This window comes from Furipterus horrens, unplaced genomic scaffold, assembly GCF_987537825.1.
Source record: "Furipterus horrens unplaced genomic scaffold, mFurHor1.1.pri manual_scaffold_9, whole genome shotgun sequence".
Lineage (NCBI taxonomy): Eukaryota > Metazoa > Chordata > Mammalia > Chiroptera > Furipteridae > Furipterus > Furipterus horrens.
Window position 1 is genome coordinate 33,290,239 of NW_028327179.1, and position 27,522 is coordinate 33,317,760.

A 27,522-nucleotide genomic window follows, 5' to 3' on the forward strand; every position below is an offset into this window, starting at 1 on the left:
AGCTAAAGGAGTTCATCATCACCAAGCCATTATTATTTGAAACGTCAAAGGGACTTAAGAAAAAGATCAAAATTATGAATATTAAAATGACAACAAACTCACAACTATCAAAAACAAAACCTAAAAAATAAAAACAAACTAAGCAAACAACCAGAATAGGAAGAGAATCATAGGTATAGAGATTATTGGAGGGTTGTTGGCTGGGAGAGGGAGGGGGAGAAATGGGGAAATGGTGCAGGGATTAAGAAGCATAATTGGTAGGTCCAAAATGGACAAGGGGAAGTTAAGAATAGTCCAGGAGGGAGAGAAGCCAAAGAACGTATATGCGCGATCCATGGACATGAACTAAGAGGGGTAGGGTAGGATTGCTGGAGGGAAGGGATGTACTGGAGGAGGTGAGCAAAGGGGAAAAAACTGGGACAACTGTAAGAGCATAATGAATAAAATATACTTTAAAAAAACAGCACAAATTATATGATCTTATTTTAACTGTTCTGCACCTCACTTTTACTCTGTAAAATGGAGATAATAATATGCACTTCTTAGGGTTGTTACACTGATTATGTAAGTAATGTAAAATATTTGCATGGTGGCTTGCAGAGAATAAGAATTTATAAATTTTAGCAAAGGTTTTATTGTTTTGTTCTGTCTCTCTCTGCTCTTACCTCTGGGGCACAATAAACATGCTCAAGTTTTTCCCATCCTGAAAACTTTTCTCAGGCAAATGCCCCTTTTTAGGTGCACTTTCTTTTCACATCAAAATAGTTTATAATGATTTGTCTTTCCTTCCTCAAGTCCACCTCACTGACTTCTAGACCCACTGGCTTCTATCACCTCTCCATTGAATGGCTGGATCTCAACATAGCCATTAAGATTACCCATTAGTAACTCTGGATATTAGCTCAGTAGATTACAGCATTGCCCCGTTGTGCCAAGGTTGCGAGTTTGATCTCCCGCCAGGGCACATACAAGAAGCAACCAATGAATGCATAAATGAGTGGAATAACAAACTAATGTTTCTCTCTCCCCCTCCACCCTGACCCTTCCTCTATCAAAAAAGACTACCCATTAGCCCAAACTAGTCAAGATTTCTCAGTTTCTAATTTGCTTTTGACTTCTCTAGAGCATCTAAAACTGAATAGTTCCTTCTTTCAGATTCTCTCTGGCTCCCAAAACTTAAATTTTCCCGGCATTCTTCCTACCTCTGGTTGCTCCTTGTTCTTTTACTCTCCTGATCACTTATATTTTACTGTTTCTTAGAGTTTTCATACCAAAACTCTTCCCTTCCTATTCCATATAATCTTTTTAGGTGATCTAAATACCCCTAACATAAACTATCACATATAAGCTAATGACTCTAAAATTTAAAGCCCAGATCTACCTGGTTAGCTATAGAGATTAATTACACACATTTATGTTCAAATATCCCATAGGCATTTTAAATTCAACATGTTTAAAATCTTCCCCTCTATTTTCAATGTTTTAAAACTACACAATCTCCACAAAACTCTGATATAGTATTCCAATAGAAGGATATTCTGCACCTTAGTTACCAGTTCTATGTCAGGAAAAACAATCTGGTGAAAGGATGGACGAACAATTCAGGGGAAATACTAGAGTGGCCATACTCAAAGTGTGGTATGTGGACCTGTGAGGGTTCCTGAGACTTTCCAGGGGGTTTATGAGGTCAAAACTATTTCCTCCCCCTCCCCTCCTCTTCCTTCCTTCCTTCCTTCCTTGTTCTCTCTCTCTCTGTCTCAGAGGTAGGTTCCCACTTAACTAAATCAACAACTAATAAGTAGCAGGAATAATATCCTAGGCTGCATAGAAAACAGTAATTTCCCTTTCATTTACGCCCTTGGCATTGATGCTTCAAAGCATCTGGCTGGACTGATAAGATAAGGGGGTAGGGAGGCCTAAGATAAATGGAGAGGTTTTCAAGCTATCTAAGGATCTTTAAAAATTCTTCCTTGCTTCTTGGACAGAGGAATATCTTTTCTATATGACTATGAGATAATGAAAAGATTGCAATTAATTAAAAAATGACTTATCAACATATGAATCACCCAACCTGAAACTTGTTTCACTGGTGCTTGATTTGGCAAGAACTACCCTGCAGGAGTGTTTAGGAGAATTCTAGGTAGGCTGAGAAGGTACCGTGGAAAACAATAATTAGGTCTTTCAAATTTATTTCTTACGATTAACCTCTCAAGGCTAGTCTGTGATGACTATTGGAGATGGTTCCTGTGACAGGAGTTAGGTAGGAAAGGTCAAGTAAGTAGAAAAAAATTCAAGTACATCCCTGGGAGGGGGAGAGGTGTGTGTCTGAGTTTTCACATAAAAACCAAGGTCAACAGCAGCAAACTTGGTGGAACCCAGGTAATACTTCCTAATACAATGCAGTTAATAGTTCACTTTGGATTGTGAGCTCTGACCCTTGCCAATTAGTTTACCTGAATCAACTGTACTGACTGGATCCTACCTAATTAGACTCTGAGTAGAGTCTAGCCTATGTTTTAAAATAAAGAACCAGTTTAATCTTTTTAAAGTACTATTCTGTTCCCTCTAGATGAAATCTTCCCTAATACTGTGCTTTGGAAAAAAGATAAGAAAATGTACTCAAAATGAAACCAGGCTTGACAGAAAAGAGATCAGTGCTGCCTAAGGATTAGAGGAGGTGGGTGGTGGTGGGAGGTAAGAGGGGGGCAGAAAAAGAAGGTCTGGAGGAATTTCAAGGAGAAATGAGGAAACTTCTGGGGGTGATGGATATAGCCATTACCTCGATTGTCATAATGATTTCATGGGCACATACATATGCCAAAGTTAATGAAATTATTTAATATGTGGTTTACTGTATGTCAGTTACACCCCAAAAAAGTTGTTCAATTTGCTCGTTCGTACTCTCTCACCAATGGGGTATTCCCCAGCTCCCTGAACTTGATACTCAGCACTCGATATAAAAGAATACTTTGAAAAATTCTGATTTTTAAGACTTCCTTAAATACTAATAATATGCTTCGCTTAGGTCATCAATCAGCAGATTTATGTGTCTCCAGAGAAAACATGATATTGTAATGCCCATTATCCTAATCTTCATTGTTTATAGACCTCTCTTGAAAAGTGCAACATTAGAGCAAAGTTAATGGATGTGATAAAGTACAAATCTTGGCAAGGTAATGAGAAGAACAAACATGAGAAACAAAATAAATTTCCCCAACCATACTTAGCAGAAACATTCAACTAGATGAAAAAGCCTAGATAAAATCTGGAGTACTTTTATCTCATATTTTGAGTGGCTAAATCATTCAACAAACTCAAATTTGAATTGATTAAAAAGGAATTTTAAACATCCATATTCTTACAGATTTTGAAGGCTATTTGGCTTGTTACAAAATATTCAAAGAAAGCATAAAAATATATCCCTAAAAAATCCTGGAATACATTAGGTGCAGGCTTGAAATATACATGTAATAAATTAAGATACTAAGAAAACATATTTATATATCCCTTCTTTGTTCCATAAAGTACCTTACATTAAGCTAGATAACATTAATTATATATTAAATAATTTTACTAAATTGATGGGAAAATATTAAAATAAGAAAAATAAAATTCTTTAGTAAAGTGTAAAACATTTCAGCATAGCTCTATAATCAATATAAGTAATCCATATCATTATATATTGAAAGCAAACAATTTTATTACCAAATCAGAGTGCTATCATGCAGTAAGAAATACTAATAAGCTTGTTTGTGTTGTTCTTTAGTTTCCTGTATTAGGTGATATCATATGGTATTTTGCTTTCTGCTCCAGAAATGTATTGGTGAAAGCTGTCTTTGTCAATGGAGACCAAATTACCGAGAGGTTTCAAATAAAAATTTGTGTTGCAAAGTCAGAAAAAAAAAAAAAAAAAAGAAATACTAAGCTGCATATACTCACGACTCCCAACATCCTCTACAAAAGTCATGTCCACAGGGCATATCCACTGGGTCTTCAAATACAGAAATACTGCACATACAAATGTCACACTGGGGATGAAGAAGAGTAATGATTTAAACAAAATCATATATTGGAAAGAGTAATACATTCATTTTTTCATTAGTTTAAGGCAAAAATATTAGCTGAGTAAATATAAAAAGTCAGTGTTCCAAAGTTATAAGAGGGAGTTAAATTTAGTGTGCCTACCTTTGACTGAATACCAAATATCATGCCTACTTCATTGTAAATGATTATGAGATATAAATGTTTTGATGCAAAGTCAAACTCTTAACTTCAAATTTATGTATTAATTAACCAGCGACTATGTATTTGTTAAAGGAAGAAACAAATCATTGCAATCTATTCAGGTCAAGTTCAAATTGCCCATTTCAAAATCACCACTTCAATATTATGTCCTTCATCCTATACTCACCCCAGAAAATCTACAAAAACAGAGTAACCGTTTCTTCAATATTGCAACTTAGGACATTCAGAGTAGCAATTTAAAGATTTCTACCTAGGGAACTCAGCTATTAAACTATGTATCTTCTAAGCAACAACTTACCAGAAGCAAAGTTTATAAAGTTACAAATGCAAATAAAAAAAGTAGGAATCTGTTTTCAAAGGAGGCCTGGATAAAATCTGGAGTACTTTTATCACATATCTTGAGTGGCTGAATCATTTAACAAACACCAAACTTTCCTATAACAGTACACCAATATTTATGTCAATTAAAAATGCAGATAAAGGCAGTACTGTTTCTCAATAACAAACTCCAAAAGCTTTACTAAAAACAAATACATATTTATCTAAACAGTATAAATGTCTTGAAGAAAATATAAAATATGTTTTTGTATTCTTGGTTAAAGTGCCTACCACAATATCAACTTTTAATATTTCAGTATGGTGTTTAAAAACTACAAGCAACTAGAGTTTTTAAGTGAAAATATAGTAGGTGGTTTTCCTAAACTCTTTTATAAAAGTTTTCCGTTTTGAAATGAAAAAAGAAAACCTTTGTTTTTCAGTCTGTAATTCAGAGATTACAAAATATTCTGTAATAACAAATATTTACCAAAGCATGAGTGAAATAATGGATCCCTTTAAGAAAGGTATAGGATTCAATTACAAGAATGTGACTAGAAGGTCTATGCAACAATTTTAAATAATTCAAAAGTTAAATACAAAACTACAGGAAGTATGCTGAATACCAAACCATACCAAACTGGTGTCCAAATCCCCAGGAGATAAACTTATTTCATCAGGAGAGGTGACAGAAGAGCGTGTAGTCCGTGGAGTCCTTGGCGAAGGGAGTGTGTCCCAGGCATTATACCCACTTGGTGGTGGGGTTGGCATTTGAACACCTGATCGTTGGCAGCAGTTCTCTGGGTTGGACATCCAAGCTTCAAGTAATTTCTCCCTGTCCCAGTCTTTAAGAAAAATGGAATGAGCCTCTCTCAAAAAATAGAATATATGGTGTTTTAAGAGTGTCATAATAACAAAAGAAACAGAGGATAAATTAAAGAGATATAGGCTATCCAAAAAAGAACAATTATTTATATAAAGTAGTAATTGCAAATAATATTCAGGTATGTTATATCCATTAATATTTTTAAACAGAGTTTAAACTTTTATAACCTACCATGGATTACAACCACGTGTTTAACAATATGGTCAAAATTTTCAATGATTTCTACTACTAATAAAAAGAGATGGCTCACTTTCAGAATTTACTAAATTATTGTTGGCATAGGTTTGAGGTTGCTGTTTGACTCTTTCAGGAAAAAAAGGTAATTTTGCAATTATCCTCTCCAATGATTGCATAGCTCACTATAAACATGTCAAAATGCCAACAAGTCCTAAAAATCATTTAATAAACAGCTTGAAAACAGTATTAGCTTCTGAAGGGATTATGGTTACAAATAAAACTTTAGTGAATTAGGTATAAATTCTGTATTAAGTGAGCTCCAATCTGGCTTAACTAAAAAAGATTATCTTACTATCCACACTTTTAAAATAGCCAAGTAAAGCATGTTATTATAAAGTCCAGAGCCATGAAATCCTAACCCTTTAAAATAGTAAACTTATATATCCAACTGTCTTGCTCGGTGTTTTACAGACATTATTTCATTTATTCTTCCCAACAAAATTTTCAATAATTATTTAGGTGAAGAAACAAACACTCAGGGAAGTTATATAACCTATCTAGGCTCACACAGATAGTGAAGGATTTGAAACCAATTTCTGTGACTCCAAAGTACAGCACTGTAAAGTGTAGGGTCAATAACAGTACAGAGTCAATTACTTACCATAGGCTCAATCTATACAATTTTACAGTTCAAATACGAATAGCTGTGGACATTTTCTATACAAGACTTTTTTTCAACCATGTTATGTCACTCTATTTGGTGGTTTAAACAGGATAATTATGACTCAGACATGCAATGGCAATAGAGGAAATGTATTTCCACCTGTATAAACCATATATGGACAGAAGTATAATGGAGAGACATGAGCAATTCTGTAATGTTACAGTATACCATGTGGTGATCTGGGACTGGAAATAGGGATTAGATTACAAAGAGTTAAGAAAAATCCAACTGAAAAAAACTGCATGATTACATTCCAGGAAATGTTGCTAAATGGACCTCAGTGTTTTGATAGGTCATTACTTAAAAAGTTACAATTACTTTTCTTAGAAGAGTATGATTATTGCCCTGATTGGTATGGCTTAGTTGGTTTCATTCTTACAGAATGAAAGGTCGTGGGTTCAATTCCTGGTGAGGGCACATGCCAGGGTTGCAGATTTTGTCCCCAGTTGGGGGTGTACAAAAGGCAACCGATTGATATTTCTCTCCCTCTATTTCTCCCTCCTTCCTTTCTCTCTAAAAATAAAATTTAAAAATCTTTTAAAAAGTATGATTATTTTTCAAGTCTCTATTATGTCACTTAAAAAATTTATTTTTAAAGATTTTATTTTCAATGTGTGAGAGATCAATTGGTTGCCATTCACATGCCCCCAACTAGGGACCAAACCTGCAAGTGAAAGATGATGGCAGCTAGGACTAGGTTGTTGGCTGTAATGCAGATGAAGAGAAAGGGAGAAGTTTACAATTTGAGAAGTAAAACTGACAATTTTATGAAAATGAGATATAGGGTCTAAAAGAGAGGAAATGTCCGAGTTGGTGTCCCAGGTTTTACCCAGTTGGTTGGCTGGTGCTGCCATCTATATAAATTGGAAACACCAGAGAATCAGGTCTAGGTGGAAGATTATGATTTTTAGTTTTAGACATGATGAGTGTTAGGTGCTTTTGAGGTGCTCTAGATGTGTTTTTATTTGTTTATTTAAAATTAAATTTTGGGGGGTAACATTGGTTAATAAAATTATATAGGTTTCAAGTGTATGATTCCCTGACACATCATCTGTATACTGGCATTTGTGCCCACCACCCAAAGTCAAATCTCCTTCCCTGCTTTTTAAATAGGCAGTTATAGATGAGGGTACAGCTTTCAAAAAGAGGTCTAGTTCAGAGAGAGAAATCTATACCTATAGAAGCTTTGGGAGAAGACACCACTTTGCAAGAAGAGACAGAGAAGATGTGGACTACCAATGTTCAATTGCCTATAAAAGATGATGACTCTTCAACAGGTTTTAAAAAATACTTCAATATAAATTTATTCTAGAAAAATTAGCCTTGGTCTCAGACTTTGTAAATTTTACTTATTTTCTCATTAGGTAGTATCCAATTATATAAGTTACTGTTATTACTGAGGAAATGCTCAAAGAATGACCCTTGTATTCTTAACAGGAGTCCTTAAAACTCAATTACTACTTAGCAAATACTGCCAAATATTTTTGTCTTCTGTTTAATCAAGATCAACTTCATTTCTTTGGGACTAAATTTGACAATAGATAAAATAATCCTCAAATCTATTTTTCCTGTTCAAAGCTGAATGAATGTTACCGAGGATACAATCTATAAATCTTCCAAATAGTTCAGCTTAATAGCTCTGAAACAGAGCCTGTCCTGGTATTGAAAGCAATTATGTAAATTATAGCTCTGTACACTGTCATTTTATTCACCAACATCATTTATCTCGGTACATTTTACTTAATTATCAAATGTCACAGATATTACCTAAACAATATAGAAGAGATGTTCATCTGAAACCTGCATTAGCCTCTATTTTATGCCTTAACAGGGAAATAAAATATAGAACTCTTAAGTTATCAAAAAAGTTATCACAGAATAGACAAATGCTAAGTAGGAAAAGTCAATTAGATATCACTTTATTAGAATTGACTCCTATCATGTTAAAGAACTTAGAGAAATATCAAGAGTAAAAATGAAGTTAATCATTTAATAATAATTGATGACATAATATGTAAACAAATAGAGATTAAAATATTTATTTTAGTTACAATAAAATTACTGGTAAAGTTAACCTTAGATTCTATATAATATTGTAACTTAGAGTTATGACATATATTATCTAGCTGAATGTAGATACCTGTGACAGAAATGGCTATAGGACATAAAAATGCTACAGTGTAGAACTGTTGCTTGCCGTTAAGTGTGGCCATGTGTCTGAATTCTGGCCAATGGAATATGCTCAGGAGTGTTGTATGCCATGTGCAAGACTGGCTCAGAAACTTCCCACATTCATTTCTCCACACTCTTTCTCTTTCTGACTTGCTGACTGGAGTGGAGGTAATCTCCAGGAGATAACTTTCAGAAACCTGCTTTGTATAAGATGCTGAGTCTCAATCAGTTAGGGTCCGTGAATAAATGTGTGGAACAGAGTCCCTTTCCCACTCCTAACCATAAATAAAAACACTTTGGATTATTACATGATTAATAAATGTTTACTATGTTTGAATTTACACTTTTCTTTCAGCAGTCACCCTACCCTAACTACTACAACTGTTACATCGTGGTTCCCCACTGATGGATAGCTTCCACTTTTCTGCCCGCTCTACATTATATATAAATGTACTCTATATTAAAAAGCTCAAGGGTATAGCTTTTGGTGCTGTGAAACTTACCCTAAAGGTATTATGCATTTTTTACAAGTTTAAAAATAATGACTGTTAAGCATTCTTACTGGCTAAAAAGAAAATATTTTATTTTTAAATTCTATTATTTTAAAAGCTATTCTGAATTTCTAAATTTCATTTTTGACCCAGATTAAAATTTTTTCCAAAGTATTTACTTTAGCTTTATAAGGACGGCAATGAAGAAATGTACTTTTATAATAAAAAGGTGAATTTTCAAAAAACATATAAGTAACATTTCAAGTATATTATCCATTCTATTACTATTTCTGAAGAGTTAATATATGTCAGATATTATAGAAACAAACAAAAATAAACAATAACAGTGGCCCTCTAAAAGATCCCAGGTTATTACAGAGGAAAAGCAAATAGATTATCACAATATTGTATTCTAAGTATATGACTCATATATGCACAAGATCTAACAGGGATAGACAAGAAGGGTCTCAATGCAGACTTGAAACCAAATAAGCAGAAATGGTTTCCTGGAAGAGGTAATTTCTAATGACAAAAGCAGATAAATAAAGACATGTATAGACTGATATACAGGTAAAGAAGCCTTGCTCATGAAGGTCTGTTAGAGAGTTTGGGTGATTGTAAGTTTTTGCAGAGCCAGTGAGTGAGATGCTAAAATTTGCATTAAAAAAATCTAATGGCAATTAAGAAAAATTAATAGGGTGAAAGAGAAAAGGAAATACTGGAAACTAGGACTTGGGAGACTACAGTTAAATGAAAAATGATGATAACCTGAATTTAAGTTGGTGGCAATGGGAACAGGAACAACTAGGGGAGGTAGAGGAGCATGAGGGGTACCGAGGAAGAGAAATGAGAAGACTGGGGCCAAATATAATAGAAATAGAGGCATCAAGTATGACTTTCAGGTTTTTGGCTGGGGTAATTAGATTTCTTTTGGTGCCCCTTTATCAAGACAGGGGAAGAAATGATGAGTTCAGGTGTAAACATCTTTAGATTGAGGATAAAATGTAAAATTGGTATTTAGAAATACAACCTCAAATGCCATATTAAAGTCAGGTTGTAGATATACTCTTTATTGTTCAGGTGGTGTTTGAAACCACTGATTTCATTAGATAAATGTGTACAGCTATGTTTCTCAGAGAGTGCTCACTTAGAAGGCTTGTTTACAACACATTTTTTTATGCTTTATCCTCACCTAATGACTCAGACTCTCTGGAATTTAATCCTAGGAATCTCTGGTTGGTTTCCCAAGCAATTCCTATTTACACTAAAATTTGAGTCACTGGTATATAAAGTGTAAGAGTGTCAAGTACAGAATCCCAAGAAATATCAATATTAAAGGTAGCAATTCAGGAAGGTTATAGACCAAATTATTCACAGTGGTGAACAAGGGATGATGAAAAATGAGTTTTAAATTTTTTTCTAATCAGAAGATCATATGAAAAATTTGAGAAGTAGACATTCCATGTTAGTATAGATTTTATAAAGATTTAAAGTTAAAATAGGTAAGCCTCAAAATAACTGGACCTTTCTCTTTTTAAGAATAATTTTTAAATCAGAAAAAACTTATATTTGAAACAATCCAAAATGTCAAAGATCAAGTGTGCAACTGGAGGGTCCATTTCAGCATGTGACAACTCCCAGAATGGCTATATGGCTATTTAAGTGTCAGAGAACTTAAAACCAGCTGAGTACTCCTCCTAAGTAAGGTCAGTAATGTCCTCAAAACAAACAAACAAACAAACAAACAAACAAACCTTAAGAGGGATAGTATATTCTTGTGTATTCTCTACAATTTCACTTTGTGCATTTTATGGTGGGAAATGGCTTTTACATAAAATAAATTGGTAATACTAATAACACAATTGATAGATATTTAATTGACTTTAGTAAAAATGTTAAAACCAGGACTAGTACTATGGATTCCAACTCTCAGCTCTGCTCCAATCAGACACATTTCTAAAAATTAGACAATTTATAAGTTGATTTAATAGCTTGATTTTTGAACAGAAAGTTCCTATTTCTCCTCTACGATTTACAGCCAGTTTATATTTCGAACTACAAAGTGTTATAAAGATACTGAGTACTATACAGTAAACACTGCTCAAAATAACAACTCGGGCTATTTTGTTCTGTACTAAAATAATAAAATAGCCATTTTTTTTTAAACTCTGAAGTTTCAAAAGGCACCGATGTTATCAGAAGCATGACATTTGTTTTATTACCATGAGCTCGAAGTAAAGCTTCAGCAGTAAACAGTGGAGCCTGAAGCATGTCTGCAGTTTCAACAATAAGCATATCCTTCAATCTACGAAGATCCTGAGGCCTTAATCCTTCATATGGCTTTCAAGAGAAGAAAAACAAAGTTAAATTGGCTATTATACTCTTACGAGTTCTAAATGCCCATAAACAAATATAAGATCATCATTTATTTAATCTTTCAGCTTCAGTTTGGTTACTGATGTTCAAAAGACTCTGTATGCTCCACTATCATGGACTTCAAACTATTTTTTCACAAGTCTTTTCTAAACTGGAAAGTGGAGGCCTGGGCTCATGCACCTTATCATTTTAAAAGTATCATGCTATAGTAACAACACCATCTTACTTTACAGTTTTGAATATTTGCATTAAAAAAAAACAAACCTATAATCCCACCACTGAGCAATAATCATGATTAAAGTTCTCAAGTATTTTTATCCAGTCATTTTGCATATCAATTGTATGTGAATATATGTGTATTAATTTAGGTAGTTTTAATCACTGAACCACCAAACATTTGTACTTATTAAGATGCAATTTAGATTGCTAGTGGGATTTTATAATACCTATTAATTAATTTAGAGAGAAGTAACTATGTTATACTATTCAGACTTCTTACTCAGAAATATTATTTGCAATATGTTTATTCAAGTGTTCATTAATGCTCTTTGGTTTTCAAATAGGTAATATATCATGTCAGGTTTTTTGTTCTTTTGTTATCCTTTATCTTTTTTTAATTTTTCTTTTTTTGCTTTTAACAGAAAACACATAAAGAATAAAATTACATGTCTCACTACTCAGAAACAATAATTGATAACATTTTTGCCTAACTTGTTTAAAGTCCTTTTAAAAACAAAATGAAACAAAAGCAGCAAAAATCTCATAATTTGTGACAGGTTTTTCCATTACATTTCCCTAATTTTCCTCATCCTTGCCTACGGCAGTCACTACCATGTATTTGATTTATAGTTATCATAATATTATGGCATATCATCATGCATATATGACTAGGCAATCTGCTTTGTTTTTATTCAGTATTGTTTTCATTATTAATATTGATACACATGTCTATTTCAATCCTTTGAGCAGAGTTAAGCTTACTGCATGCAGGACACAGAACTAGAGGCTATAGCTTCAAAAGTAGTAGAAATTTCTAAGTACATCTCAGAAAGTACCAGGATGTCCTCTGGGAGCACCTATCACCATATCCAGAGATCTCTGGGTGGTTAGCAAACCTCATCCACTGTAGCTGACTTACAGATATTTTAGAATTAGATTTTATCTTTTCTTGCTTTGTGTGTGTGTGTGTCATGGAAACCATTTAATCAATTCTTAGTTAACTCTGTATGACTGGGACTCTATTCACCAGAAATAATTTCTCAGTTGACAGAATAAGTTTCTTGTTCCTTAGATGTCTTCTGGCAGGGACACATATATAAGCAATATTAATGACAGAAAAGAGTAACAGACATGACTGCACAAATATCTGCCAAGATTTAAACATAAAAATTGTATTATTTTTAAAATGTAGCAAATTGGCCAAGGCTAAGAGAGAGAGAGAGAGACAGACAATACTCAATATTGGTAAGGCTGCAGAGAGATGCCTCTGATACACTGTGGGTAAAAATAAAAATTGGTACATCATTTAACAATCAAGCATGTATGATGAGTCCTATAAACATTCATCTTTTGACCCAATAATTTCACTTGTAGGTATGTATCTAAGGTAGAATCATAAATGTGGGCAAAATTGGTCATCTGCAATGTTTGCTATAAAAGTGACATGATTGTGAACAATAGTGAAAACTTATGCAAAACACACTTCATATAACATTACATTAACAGCCTGCTGTACCTCTGTATGTGTTCAGCTATACTGCCATAAACCTCTACATATACAGATGTCATATGAACTTAACTAGAAAAAAATGTAACCTAAATGATTCTATATAGGAGTACCATTAACAACAAAAGTAAAAAGTTGCAATTAAATCCAAACAATCATTTGAAAAGCCCCCAACTTATCACGGACAATTTGCTTTTAAGCTAATTAATGAACCATACTTTCCCCTGCAAAAACATGACAAGTCCTTTTATGGTTATATTTGTAGTACTCACGCCAGTATAGAAATTATACACTATGTATACCATTGCTTCTAGAAAATGAGTTCCAATTTCAGACTTGGGATTCTAGGTATCCCTCCCAAATCAGCAATGAGGGTGAATATTTCTTGTTATTTCTAGTGGTGGCAATTGTGTATTTCTTGGTTATTGTTTTGTAAACATTCTTTTTTCAGAAGAGCCATCATTCTACCTCATTTATGTTGAGCAAAAGAAAATATGATTTTAGGAATATTAAAAAAGGGGTAATATAAAGCAATCTACATAAAGTTTCTCTTTTTTTTTAAAAGACACATTTATTCAGCGTCATGATCAGACTATTACATTTAGCAATCAACAGCATGGGTGCAAAAAAGGAAAAAAGAAAAAAAAAGAAACCCATTAAAAACCTTTTGTTGGAATGCTTTACACTTTCCACAGAATAGAAACTAAAATAACCTGCTATACAATTAGTCACAAATACAGTCCTCGAGTTTTTGCCCATTCACATGAGTATTCTCTAACACGTGTCTTCTTTGTAGCAGCTAGGCCCTGCCACCACTGTGCTTGGCTGAGTTCACAAATCTCTTGTAACCTGTAGCTTCCCTGTCGCTTCTCTGGCTCTCCTCTCCTGCTAAACTTTGTTTCCTGGTAGTAATTAAAACCTTCTGCCACTGCCATAGCTACTGCTGCTGCTGTAACCGCCACAGCCAGCTTGGTTTCGTGGTTTGGCAAAGTATTGGCCTCTACCACCATAATGGCCAGAGCTTCTGCCTCCAAAGTTTCCTCCTTTCATGGGTCCAAAATTTGAAGATTGATTGTTGTAATTGCCAAAATCATTGTAGGTTCCGCCACCTCCAAAATTACTTCTATCATTACCAAATCCATTATAGCCATCCTCACTGCCACCATATCCACCACCACCACGGCTACCATCAAAGCCACCTCGACCTCTGAAGCTTCCTCCACGACCAAAGTTGTCATTCCCACCAAAGCTACCTTCATGACCATCTCCAAAGTTTCCAGAACCACTTCGACCTCTTTGGCTGGATGAAGAACTAGCCATCTCTTGCTTAGATAGGGCTTTCCTCACTTCACAGTTGCGGCCATTTACAGTATGGTATTTTTGAATGACAATCTTGTCTACAGAGTCATGGTCATCAAAGGTTACAAAAGCGAAGCCTCTCTTTTTGCCACTGCCTCAGTCAGCCATGATTTCAATCACTTCGATTTTCCCATATTGTTCAAAATAATGTAGTAGGTGATGTTCTTTAGTGTCTTCTTTAATACCACCAACAAAAATCTTTTTCACAGTTAAGTGTGCACCAGGTCTTTGAGAATCTTCTCTTGAGACAGCCCTCTTTGGTTCCACAACTCTACCGTCCACCTTGTGTGGCCTAGCATTCATGGCTGCATCCACCTCCTCCACAGTGGCGTATGTGACAAACCCAAAGCCTCTGGAGCGCTTGGTGTTTGGATCTCTCAACACCACACAGTCTGTGAGCGTTCCCCATTGCTCAAAATGGCTCCTCAGACTCTCATCTGTTGTTTCAAAGCTCAAACCTCCAATAAGAGCGTTTGTTGCTGTTCTGGCTCTTTGGGAGACTCTGACTTAGACATGACGACTGCAGGGCAGGAGACTTCAACGATCCTTACTCAGCGGCGTCCACCGGCAGAAAGAGATTAAGTTTCTTTAAAATTCAGTTTTAAAATTATATACGTTACACTGAAAGAAAAATAGTTCTTGAAGGAGAAAGATATATTGCCTTCATGAACACTAAGACATTCACTCTGAATCTCTGTAATAGAACTATAATTAAGTCATGTGAAGCATTTCAATACATCGCTCAGTCCCAGGTGGGCACTAGCCCTTTCTTCTACAGGAAGGATGAAAATGAATAAACTGCTTCTATTTTCATATTAAACACAAACCAGAAATAACCTTAAAAGTATTAAGTCCTGATACAAATAAAGAAAAATGAAACTAATTTAAAAAGAGACAGTGAAGAAGAAAGTGCCTCCTTTGCATCAGTACATACTGCTGCTACCAAATAACCACTGAAGAAATGTGAAACAGCCTAGCATACAAACTGTTCCACTTTGATACCACGGATAGTTATAATATCTTCAAAAACTTTCAGAAAAGACTATGACAAAGGAGTTATGAAAGAAGTATTTTATTTTTTCTCACAATGAAAGTAACTTCCCCTTGATTACATAGGTAAAATACATTCATTGTTAAAAAATGGAAAAAAAAAAGAAAAAGAAAACCTAAACAAGTACTTACCCAAATATGTAATTGTAAAAAAATTTTTAAAAAGACACGCAGGGAAAGGAGAGCATATTTTTTCAAGTCCCTTTAATGCCTATCTCTCTTTAGCTGATCCATGAGCTTAGCCTGGGGGAGAGGGAAAAGCTAAGTGGAGAAAGTCTTTAAGATTCTCAGACCTTTTCCTTCTTTTCAGTTTCCCTCCTTCTTACTCAGTCAGCTCTTCTCATCTGGGGATCAAGGCCTAGGCCGCCCAGATCTGTGCTTTGATCTAAGAGGAAGGCAGCTGCTCACACAGAGTTAAGTTAAACCTTATGCTAACGGGGGTAGTCAGTTAAGGCAAAGTCCAGCATGTGGGTTTCCTACCAGAAAAAGGGCCTTGAGCCTTCCTGAGTTCTAGACTGGGAGGGGGGTGGGGAGTCTTTAAATGACTTTATTAGCAGCGCAATGCTGTTTCCCCTTCATTTACCCAAATGTAAGCGCTCTACACTCCTACAGAGCTGGTCCTCTATTATAGCAGTCCCCAACATTTTTGACATCAGGGACTGGTTTTTCCAGGGACCAGGTTGGGGGTGGGTGGCTGGGGCCAGGAGGCGGAGCTCAGACAAGCTTCCCTTGTGGATGGGTTCCTAATAGGTCAAGGACCAGTACTGGTCGGCAGCCTGGGGGTTGGGGACCCCTGCTGTACCAGACCCAATACTCATTACTTTCTCTGTTCTTTCTTTTGGTGTTTCAACAAATTGGACACAATTCTCTCAGCCAGCACTCTAATACATCAACTTGTTTTTATTTCTTTATAGCAGTTACCATTCTCAGAAACTGTGTTCATTTATTTTTAAACTTATTTGTGTGTCTTTCTCTATGATGACATATAAGCACCTACAAGGCAAGAGGTTATCTTTGTTCCTCACTGAATCTCTAAGCTCCTAACACAGTGTCTGGCAGAGCAGTCATTGAGTTTTGTAGAATGAATGAAGTAGATTTTACCATTTATAAACTAATCACCTAGAGGAAAGGACTAAATTAAAATGTGTCAAGAAGAAATTGCAGAGATATAATACTGAATCAAAAACTTTACCTTGGGAACACAAATTTAAAATATTACCTAATGATGTAGCTTAATACAATTACATAGCAGGCCATGTAAAACTCTAGTCTAGGCAGAATACAAAAATGAATTTTTTAAAAAGCATTGTTTTGCTTTTACAAATTGTTATGAAACTCACATTACTTAACATTAACCATTTTAACATGTATGATTCAGTGGCCTCTAGTAGTTTCACCATGTTTCAACCACCAGCTGTACGTTGCCATCATCACGCCAGAAGAAAACTGCATACCCATAAAGCAGTCATTCCCTGTTCCTCCCTCCTCCCAGCACCTGACAAACATCTATATGCTTTTTGTTTCTATGGATTTATTTACTCTGGATATTTCATATAAATGGAGTTATTCAATACGTTCCCTTCTGTGCCTGGCTTTTTTCATTTAGTATAATGTTTTTGAGATTGATCCATATTTGTAGCATATATTACTACCTCAGTTCTTTTTATGGATGAGTAATATTCCCTTGTGTACATATCTTAAATTTTATATGTCTGTTAGTCTGCTGATAGACATTTGGATTGTTTTCAACTTTCAGCTATTGTGAAGTGTTGCTGTTAAGTACTGGGTTGACCAAAACGTTTTAGTCTTTTACATAAAAGGCACATTTTTCATTTTCACCAATAACTTTATTATTTTGGATATTTTGAGTATGTTGGCTATCTCCCATGTGGTATAATGTTGATTATTCTCAGTTTGATCACTATCAACCTCAACTGGTCTGCCTGACAATGAAGCATCGTCCGGTGAAAAATCTCCAGCACGAAACTTGGCAAACCACTTTTGACATGTTCAATCAGTCACAGCACCTTCTCCATACACTGCACAAATCTTTTTTTTTTTTTCATTTAAGTTGTGTTTTTACCTTTCTTGAAATAATAAAGCATAATATGCCAAAAATGTCGCTTATTTTCTTCCATCTTCAATTAAAATGGCTACACACAAATTCACTAATTTTGATAAGTTTTTAAAAAATGCACATTGATGTGACAATTGTCACAATACAATCTAACAAAATTGTTTTGAAAGAAGTTAAAGACAACTAAAGGCTAATAGAGCCATCTAATGAAAAAAAAAAGCAAAAACAAATGAACTGTTTGGCCAACTGTTTGTGTACAAGTATTTATTTATGAAAGTTGTGCTTTTTATAATATGTAAGAGTAGACAAAACTAAATCCAATATGGATTAAAAACAAAGGTACAAAACTAGAAAAAATATAGGGGCATACAATTACATTATTAGCATGTAACACATAAAAAAAATTATACTTCTGAATGCCCTAAAAGTGAAAAACTTAGAAAAATACACAAGGTTCTCTTAGAAAACATTAAAACACGAGAAAGCCACAGGAAAAAGGAAATGAACAGTTAATTATCAGAATAATAAAAAAAATGAATCCAAACAGGTACGATTTATTTGTCCAAACTGGCAAAAAAAAAAAAAAACACTGATAATATCCAATGCTGGTAAGAATTTGAGCCAAAGAAGTCTCTAAAATGCTACTAAAAGAAAAGTAAATTAATATAATCTTTTAGGACAGTTTAAAAGCTTCTATTAAACTTTAAGATGTACATAACTCATGACCCATCAAACCAATTTCTACAAATTTATAAGGACTATACTTTAAAAACGTGTATATAAATGATGATCATGATCACAACAGCAGACATGAGCCAGGCACTATTCTGAGCATTTAATATATTAACTCATTTACAGATCACTACCCTATGAGACAGGGGCCATATTATTTCTATTTTAAGGAAGACGAAACTGAAGCAGCAGAGACGTTAAGTAACCTATTCTAGGTCACACAGTAGTAAGTTGTGGGGCCAAGATAAGAACCCAGTCAGCCTGGTTTCAGAATCCATGTTTTTAACCAGAAAATGATACAACTGGATAAAGATAAATATGTAATAAGTAGACAAATATTCATGAATAGGTAAGAGATATGTCAATCATATATTCTGACTTGGGAAAGATGTTCATGATATACTTGTTAAGCTGAAAAAATATTTAAGCAGAACTAAATGTGCTATATGATCTTACTTTTGCATTAAAAGTTCTACATGCATATATGTTTAAGTCTGGTAACACACAAAAGAAATTTACCATTGATGAGTAAAGTCAGGAAGTAGGAAATTTTTTAATTTTTAGCAATAAATATTATTCATTATAAATTTTAGGAAATGCATAAAAATAGAAAAAACAGTAATAGTAAAGAAAATCACCCATATCCACAATTATCATTTTGGTAAACATCAATTTTCTTTCAATATAGTAGTTTTTTCTATATAATTAGTGCCAAACTGTTCCATAAGTATTTTTTAACTTAACATATAGATTATTACAGTTATATTACATTCATTTAGATATTAAATCTATTAATAAGTACAATTATTATTATTATTATTATTTTAGAGAAGAAGAAGGAATGGAGAGAGAGGAAGAGAAATATCAATTGGTTGCCTCTCATAGGTGCTCCAACCAGGGATCGAACCTGCAACCTGGATCTGTGCCCTGAGAATTAAACCAGTGACCTTTCACTTTGCAGAATGACAACTAACCCACTAAGGCACACTAGTCAGGGCAATAGTGCTATTTTTTATTTTATTATAAACTAAGATGGTATCTTGATAAAAAAACAAATATAGTCATCAATGTCTTTCAATTTAATCACATCAACATTATTTCTAGAATATTGTTGTCTTCTGACTACATTATTATATTATTACATTATAATTTCAATTTCTGACTAAAGATCATGCATTGTCAAAATGTAGGCAGTATAGCAAATAGAGATGCTTAGTCTTTGAAGTCGTAAGAATCAGGTTAAGTTCACTTTGATCCTGACAGGTTATTCAATTATTGTCTGGTTTATCTTCTCACTTAAAAAAAGAAGTGGTTATGCCCTGAGTAGCTCAGGTGGTTAGAGTGTTGTCTCAATAAGCCAATGTTGCAGGTTTGATCAAGGCACAAACAAGAATCAACCAATGAATGCATAAAATAAATGGAACAAGAAATTGGCCCGTCTCGACTCTTCCTTCCTCTAAAATCTTTTTTTTTTTTTTTTTAAATAAACATCTATTGATGCCCACTGTGCATCAGTGTGTTAGACACTGAAAATATTCTGTTGAATAAGGCAGTACATCTCTGGCCCTTGTGGAACTGACAATTTAATAGGAGAGAAAGGTGATAAATAAGTAAACAAATACATAAACAAAGTAATTATAGCACATGATAAGTGCTAAGAAGGATGAATAGGATATTATGGTAAAGAATAATAGAAGGAGAGGGACCTATTTTAGAAAGAATGATTAAAAATCTGAAGAAGTGATATTGAACCAGTCAAGAGACATAGGAAATAGCAAATATCAAAGTTTTGATGTAGTCTAGGTATGATAATAAGAGCAGTGAGCTGGGAGAAAAAGCCTGAGATAAAGTTGAAGAGGTAAGTATTAGTAGCCAGAACATATAAAGTATTATATCTGAGTGTGGGGAACCGCTCCTTGTGGTTTAGGGAATTGTATCCCTGGCCTGAGCATGACCTGCCGCCGGCCCTTCGGCTGTGCTTGTCTTTAATTCTCAACACTGGCTGCGTGGGAGACATATCCAAAAACCATTCAGAGGGTTTCTGTGAGGATTGGATTTAAAGAATATTAATATGCTTTAGAACTTGCTCTGCTTTCCTTTATCTTATAATTAAGTATAAACAATCTCTAGCAGGGAGTATTTGAAACCTTCTACCTAGTGCCAGTGTGGGGTCAAGAAGTTTAATAGACCCTGGCACAGACTATTCATTGTACCTGCTGTACTGGAATTTGTAATCAGTTATTGTTAATTGTAACCTAGGTATCTGAAAGCTATTGATGATTCATGAATGTTGATTTTGTATCTCCCATGCGTATCCTCCTCAATAAAAAGCATGAGTGATGAAGGTCTAGCTGCTGTTCTCCACTAGAGGCAGACACCTTCCTTCCCCCAGACATAAAGAAGTGTCCTGGGTAAAAATTTGTTCTGCCATGGTCATGAAGCCTCTGTTGGACAGAGCAACTTCCAACAGAGCCTAGGGTGTGTGAGGCACCTCCACCATATCTGAGCAAACAGTTTAAATTTTAAGTACAATAAAAAGTTAATAAGTGATTTAAGTGATATGACCTAATTTAAGTTTAAAATTGTCACGCTGACTTCTGTGTACAAGATGAATTCTAATGAAACTGGAATAAAATGAAGGAGACCAGTAAGAAAAAAACTATTACATTAGCTAAGATTAGAAGTGAGGGTGGCGAGGGCCTAGGGAGGTAGAAGTGGAGACTGGGAGAAGTAAATTGATTTAGGTTCTATTTTTTGGAAGGAAAATTGACAGGATTCCCAGATTATTTGGATATAAGAAGTGGGCAATCAAGAATGCATGCCTCGTTTTTGCTTGAACAACTCAGTAAATGGAGGCAATGTTTACTCAGGCAACAAAGACTTACATGACTCTTATGTCCATGACAAGTTCAATTCCATCACAGAAGGGAGGAAAGTCATAATGCAATGGGCTGAAGAGTGAATGGAAGGGGAGGAAGTTGGTATGCATAGGGAACTCTCAAGTTTGTTTTTCTCATATGAAGGTCAGAGATGTGGGCTACAACCCAAGGGAAACAGGGACAGGGCTGGGGAAGAATGGTCAATGGAAAGGCTGTTCAGTTGTTCTGCTTTCTAAGATAGGAGTTACCACGCCTGTTTGCTGATAAAAGCAATGCAGCAGACAGGGAGTCTGAGGAACAGGAGCACTAGAGTTTTGGATTAGTAGGACAGGTTAAGATTCTTATCACACATCAGCATCTCTATTTATATATAAGTAAATATACATATATAGAGGAAAACGTCACTTCCAGGGTTTCTAGATGTATTTTTACACTTATGGCTATGTAGATGACAAGGTATTTAGCATGTTGCACAATGATACAAACTGGACTATAAAGAAGAAAAAGATTTAATATAAAATCCATATAATTTTTTAATTAAAAAGATCTTACCTCTCGTCTGTCTAATGCAGCATATTCAGCTTCTATTTCTTCAGCTTCAGGATCTCGTGAGAATACCATCTGAGACTCCAGATTAAGGGCCAAATCTTTGTGGTGTTGCTTTTCAGCACAATCACAAGGAGTATCTTTATTCTCATTCTCAGCAAACAAGTCTCCTCCATGTTTTACCAAAAGCTAAAAAAGATATTTTCAAAAACTTGCAACCACAGATTTCAAGTTATTTTCATATTACAAATTTAAAACTATTAAAAATAAAGTAAACACAATAAAAATGCAATAGTATGTACCTGAAATGATAATAAAACTTATTTAGATACTAGTTGCTTCTCATTTTAAGGTTAGCATTTCTTGAATATCAGTATTAAGATAACTTCTTTTGGCTAAAAATAACAACAGCAACACCACCACCAATTTCTTAAACTTAAAAAAAAAAAATCTTAAGCATTCTGTCCTATCTAAAAACAAAGTTTTAATTAATAAAAAAGTTATATTTATTCAATCCTTTCACTTTTATAAATATCTAGAAATCATTCTTAAACATGGATACTGCTGATACTATTACTTTAAATGCTAATACCTGGATGACCTGACATAGTGGACAAAAATTTTCATATGTATCATTCATTATCTAAACACTGAAATGAAATTAGGATGAGCAAGTCACTGAAGGAAAACCATTTTCAATATTCCTCAAAATAAATGATGGGGGCCTCTGGTCAAGATGTTGGAGTAGGTAAATGCAGTACTCGCATCCTCCCATAATCACATCAAAATTACAACTGAACAACTATTACTGAGAACAGACTGAAATCTAGCTGAACAGAAGTCCTACAACTAAGGATATAAAGCAGCAGCCACATCCAGACTGGTAGGAGGGGTGGAGATGCAGAACAAACTGGACTCACACCCACATGTGGCAGATAGAGGGTTGTCTTGGCTGTGGAGGTCCCCCCTGAGGAGTGAGACCCTACACCCAGATCCCCAGTGCTGGGAAAAGTCCCCATAACTTCTGGTTGTAAAAACCAGCTGGGATCGAGGCTGAGGGAGACAGAGGACTTATGGACTCCCAGGCAGTTTCTCTTAAAGGGCCTCAACATGGACTTACTTGCTTGAGTTCTGGTGCTGGGACAGTAGCTCAAAAGGCACCAGGGATGTACAGGGAGGAACTGAATTGTCTGGTATTAGGGGGAAGGCCAGAGGAACAGCTTTCTCCCAGACAGAAGTGCTAGCAGAGGCCGTTGTTCTTTGATGAGCTCTCCCCGCACAGAGCCACAAGCAGGCCCTATATCTCAGTCTCCATCAACCTGGCTCATACGGTTCTCCCGGCCTTGGTGATTCCTGAGACCCCACCACACCCAAATTTTGGGCCAACCCAGCTGTCTCCAGTGGATTTTTCCAAACAAATAGCCTGTCTTGGCTCACGCTGCTAACTTTCCTACAATCTTTCAGCCAAGCAGCATATGGCCTCAGTGTGCCCTGGACCACTCAATAAGTGGCCCCATGCCTGACACTAGTGGTAGCTGGCCTTGGTTCGCAGTCTGGCCTCTCCTGGGCACCTCCAAGCCAAGCACAAGTAGCAGCCATCTGCAGATCACTTTGTAGCTCATGCTGGGTGGCCCTGGGTAGTACACAGGTGGCAGATGACCATGGCATGAACCTCTCAGGGGGCCCAAAAGCCAGCAAAGCCCATGGACAGTTTCAGACTACACTGAAGCAACCCAACCATGTCCACAAACAACACACTCAAGGAGTGGGCTTGGTGGTTACCTGAGCCCAGCTGAAGTCAGTTCTCTGCCATGGAATTAATCCTCGCACACCCTCCACGGGTGGTTGAGGCCAGCCCTCACTGCTTATCTGCCTAGGGGTAAGTCCCTCCCACTGACGTGCCAACAGCAATCAACACTCACCTACAAGAGGAGAATGCACAAAGCCCACACAGAGGGCGCACCTGGAGGCCCCAGCTAGGGTTACTGGGGAGGCTGTGCCACTGGGTCCTATAGATCACCTACTACAAAAGCCACTCTACCAAGACTAGGAAGTATAGCAGCTCTACCTAATACATAGAAACAAACACAGGGAGGCAGCCAAAATGAGAAGACAAAGAAATACGTCCAAAATGAAAGAAGAGTACAAAAGTTCCAGAAAAAGGACTAAACAAAATGGAGACAAGCAATCTAGCAAATGCAGAGTTCAAAACACTAGTTATAAGGATGCTTAATGAACTTAGGGGACAAGTAGAGAAACTTAACGAGAACCTCAACAAAGAGATAGGAAACATAACAACAATAACAACAAAAGAACCAGTCAAAAATGAGGAACAGAATAACTGAAATGAAAATTATATTACAGGGGATAAACACTAGAGTGGGTGTTCCAAATCAGTGATTTGGAAGATAAGGAAGTAGAAAATACCCAATTAGAACAGCAAAAAGAAAAAAAGAATAAAAAGAAATGAGGATAATATAAGGAGCCTCTGGGACAACTTTAAGTGTACCAACATTTTCATCATAGGGGTAACAGTAGGAGGAGAGAGAAAGAAATTGAAATCATATTTGAGAAATAATGACAAAAAACTTCCCTAACCTGGTAAAGGAAATAGTCCAAGTCCAGGAAGCACAGAGAATCCCAAACAAGATAAACTCAAAGAGGCCACACCAAGACACATCATAATTAAAATGCCAACGGTTAAAGACAAAGAGAGAATCATAAAAACAGCATGAGAAAAGCAGTTATCTGCTTATAAGACTGTCAACTGATTTTCTCCACAGAAATTTTTTTATGCCAGAAGGGACTGGCAAGAAAATTCAAAGTGATGAAAAGCAAGGATCTACCACCTGGATTACTCTACCCAGCAAAGCTATAATTTAGAATTGAAGGACAGAGAAAGAGCTTCCCAGATAAGAAATAAGCTAAAAGAGTTCACCACCAAACCAGTATAAGAAATGTTGAAGTGTTTTCTTTAAAAAGGAGGGAAAAAGATAAAAAATATAAATAAAATGACAATAAATACATGCAACGGGGGGGACCCAAAAAAATCTCTGAAATGTATTTATAAAAAAATATGTTTTTAGCCCTGGCTGGTGTGGTTCAGTGGATTGAGTGCCGGCCTGTGAACACAAAGGTCACTGGTTCGATTTCCAGTCAGGGTACATGCCTGGGTTGTGGGCCAGGTCTGCAGTTTGGGGCGTTTGAGAGGCAGCAGATCAATTTATCTCTCGCACATAATGTTCCTCTCCCTCTCCCCTTTCTAAAAATAAATAAATAAAATCTTAATAAAAAAATGTGTATTTATTCTCACACGTTTAAACATCAGCACCCTCAAAATACTCTCCATTTTTTCCACTGCTCAAAACAGTTTTTGAACTTGTCGATTTTGACCTCTCGTGCTTCTGCAGTCTTTTGTTTCACCTCTTCCACACTGGAAAAACCTTTCCCTTTGAGGACTTTTTTCATCCAGGGAAACAAACAAAAAAGTTGCTCGGGGGTGAGACCCAGTAAACAGGGAGGGCGGGGTACGAGGGTCATGCTGTTCTTGGTTAAAAATTGCCCACACTCAGCCTGGTGTGGGCAGGTGTGCTCGTAAATCACCCATTATGATATGGGCAAATGCATTGAAAGAGTCTTCAAAAAAATATCACTGAAGGTGAACGCAGCCTCTCACAATGCCATCTGGTACACTGATACAGATGGGTTCCTAGAACGCTGACCCAGCGAGGGAAGCCCGTACTACAGGGGGCCAACCCTCAGGAAGACAATTCCATTTTTTGGGTCCCTCCCTCAGTCTATCAACAACTTATTTTTTTAAAAGATTTTATTCATTTACTTTTAGAAAGAGGGAAAGGGAGGGAGAAAGAAAGGGAGAGAAACATCGATGTGTAAGAGAAACATTGATCAGTTGCCTCTTGCACTCCCCTAACTAGGGACTTGGTCCGCAACCCAGGCATATGCCCTTACCAGGAACAGAACCAGTGATCTTTCTGTTTGTGGAAGACACCCAACCCACTGAGCCACACCAGTCAGGGATTATCAACAATTATTTTAAATGCAAATGGATTAAGTGCGCCAATCAAAATACATACTGTTGCTTGAATGAGTAACAAAACAAACCTTTACATGTGCTGTATACAAGAGACTCATTTTAAGATTGAAAGACACACACAGACTGAAAGTAAACGGATGGAAAAAGATATTTCATGAAAATGAAAACAAACAAAAAGATGTGATAGTAATTCTTATACCAGACGAAATACACTTTAAAACAAAGACTATACCAAGAGACAAAGAAGGACCCAGCAATTTCACTTCTGGGTATTTATCCAAAGAAACCCAAAACCCTAATTGAAAAATATATACATCCATGTTTTCATTGCAGTATTATTTACAATAGCCAAGATATAAAAGCAATCTAAGTATCTATTAATAGATAAATGGATAAAGAAGTAGTGTATATATACAATGGGATATGACTCAGTCATAAAAAAGAATGAAATCTTGCCATCTGCAAAAACATGGATGGGTTTAGAGGATATTTTTCTGAGTGAAGTAAGTCAGACAGAGAAAGACAAATGCTAAATGATTTCATTTACATGTGGAATCTAAAAAAACAAAATAAACTAACAAGCAAGCCAGAAACCAACTCACAGACACAGAGAACATTCTGAAGGTTCCCAGATGGTTAGGGGTTTGGTAAAATAAGAAGTACTTGGTAGTTACAGAGTAGTCATGAGAATGTAAAGTACAACATATGTAATATAGTCAATAATATTGTAACACCTATGTGTGGTGCCAGGCAAGCACTACATTTATCAGGGTGATCACTTCCTAAGTTATATAAATGTATAATCACTAGGTTGTAAAGCTAAAATTAGTATAATATTGTACTAACATAATACTGAGTTTTATAAATGCTATCACTATGCTAAGCACTTCAAATACACATTCTTCTTTAATATTAACAATCCCATGTGACAAGAATATCATGAGGTCTCAGAACAGTTAAGTAGGACTTCCGGCCAAGATGAAGGCATAGACATGCTGCGTCTCCCTCCACAACTAAGAACAAATACAACTACCTCAAAACTAGAAACAACCAGAAATTCCAGAAAAAAAGTATTGCATCGAAGTCCAACAAAGATATAAAGAATACTCATCCAGACAGGAAGGAGGGGCGGAGCCGGGGCTGAGAGGACGTGGTATGGTGGTGGCAGTAGCAGCTGCAGCGGCAGCGGCAAGCTGATGGAATGCAGTTACACATTTTAAAAAGCCAGGAGGGACACCTGAGGAGCGTTCCCAGCTCCTCACCAGACCACGCAGCTCACAGTCCAGGCACCGGGGATAAATCAAGCCTCATTGATTCTGACTGTACAAACCAGTGGGGGTTGGGGCAGAGGCAGAAACTGCTGGGCTCTCAGTGGAGTCCGCTTGTTTAAAGGGCTCCCACGGTCCTAGAACATCCACAGACCAACCCACACTGGGAACGATGGCCAGGGCAAAAGCTAGAGTGGTGCCAGTCCCATACGGAAGTGGGAGAAGTGCCTGGAAAAGGGGCGAATGCTGGGCAAGCAGCATTGTTCCCTCTCAGATCCCTCCCCCATATACAGCGTGACAACGTGGTAAAACAGGTCGCCCTGTACTTATGAATACCTAAGGCTCTGCCCCTTACAACGTAACAGGAGCAACAGCTCTACTTAAGAAACAGAGGCAAACAAACACAGGAGCCTGGCAAATGAAGAGACAGAGAAGTATGGCCCAA

The 27,522-nt window shown here is 36.1% G+C and overlaps 1 protein-coding gene across 3 annotated transcripts in view; it reads right to left on the minus strand.

The window, feature by feature from the left end:
• ANKIB1 (ankyrin repeat and IBR domain containing 1) overlaps positions 1 to 27,522 on the minus strand; it is a 137,194-nt gene that overhangs the window by 36,206 nt on the left and 73,466 nt on the right. For all 3 annotated transcript variants that reach the window (XM_090287246.1, XM_090287244.1, XM_090287245.1), the window contains 4 exons: positions 21,762 to 21,944; positions 11,233 to 11,350; positions 5,197 to 5,405; positions 3,940 to 4,028 (listed from right to left, as the gene is read on the minus strand). In XM_090287246.1, the coding sequence (XP_090143372.1) occupies positions 3,940 to 4,028; positions 5,197 to 5,405; positions 11,233 to 11,350; positions 21,762 to 21,944 (599 nt within the window). The remainder of the gene's footprint in view (positions 1 to 3,939; positions 4,029 to 5,196; positions 5,406 to 11,232; positions 11,351 to 21,761; positions 21,945 to 27,522) is intronic.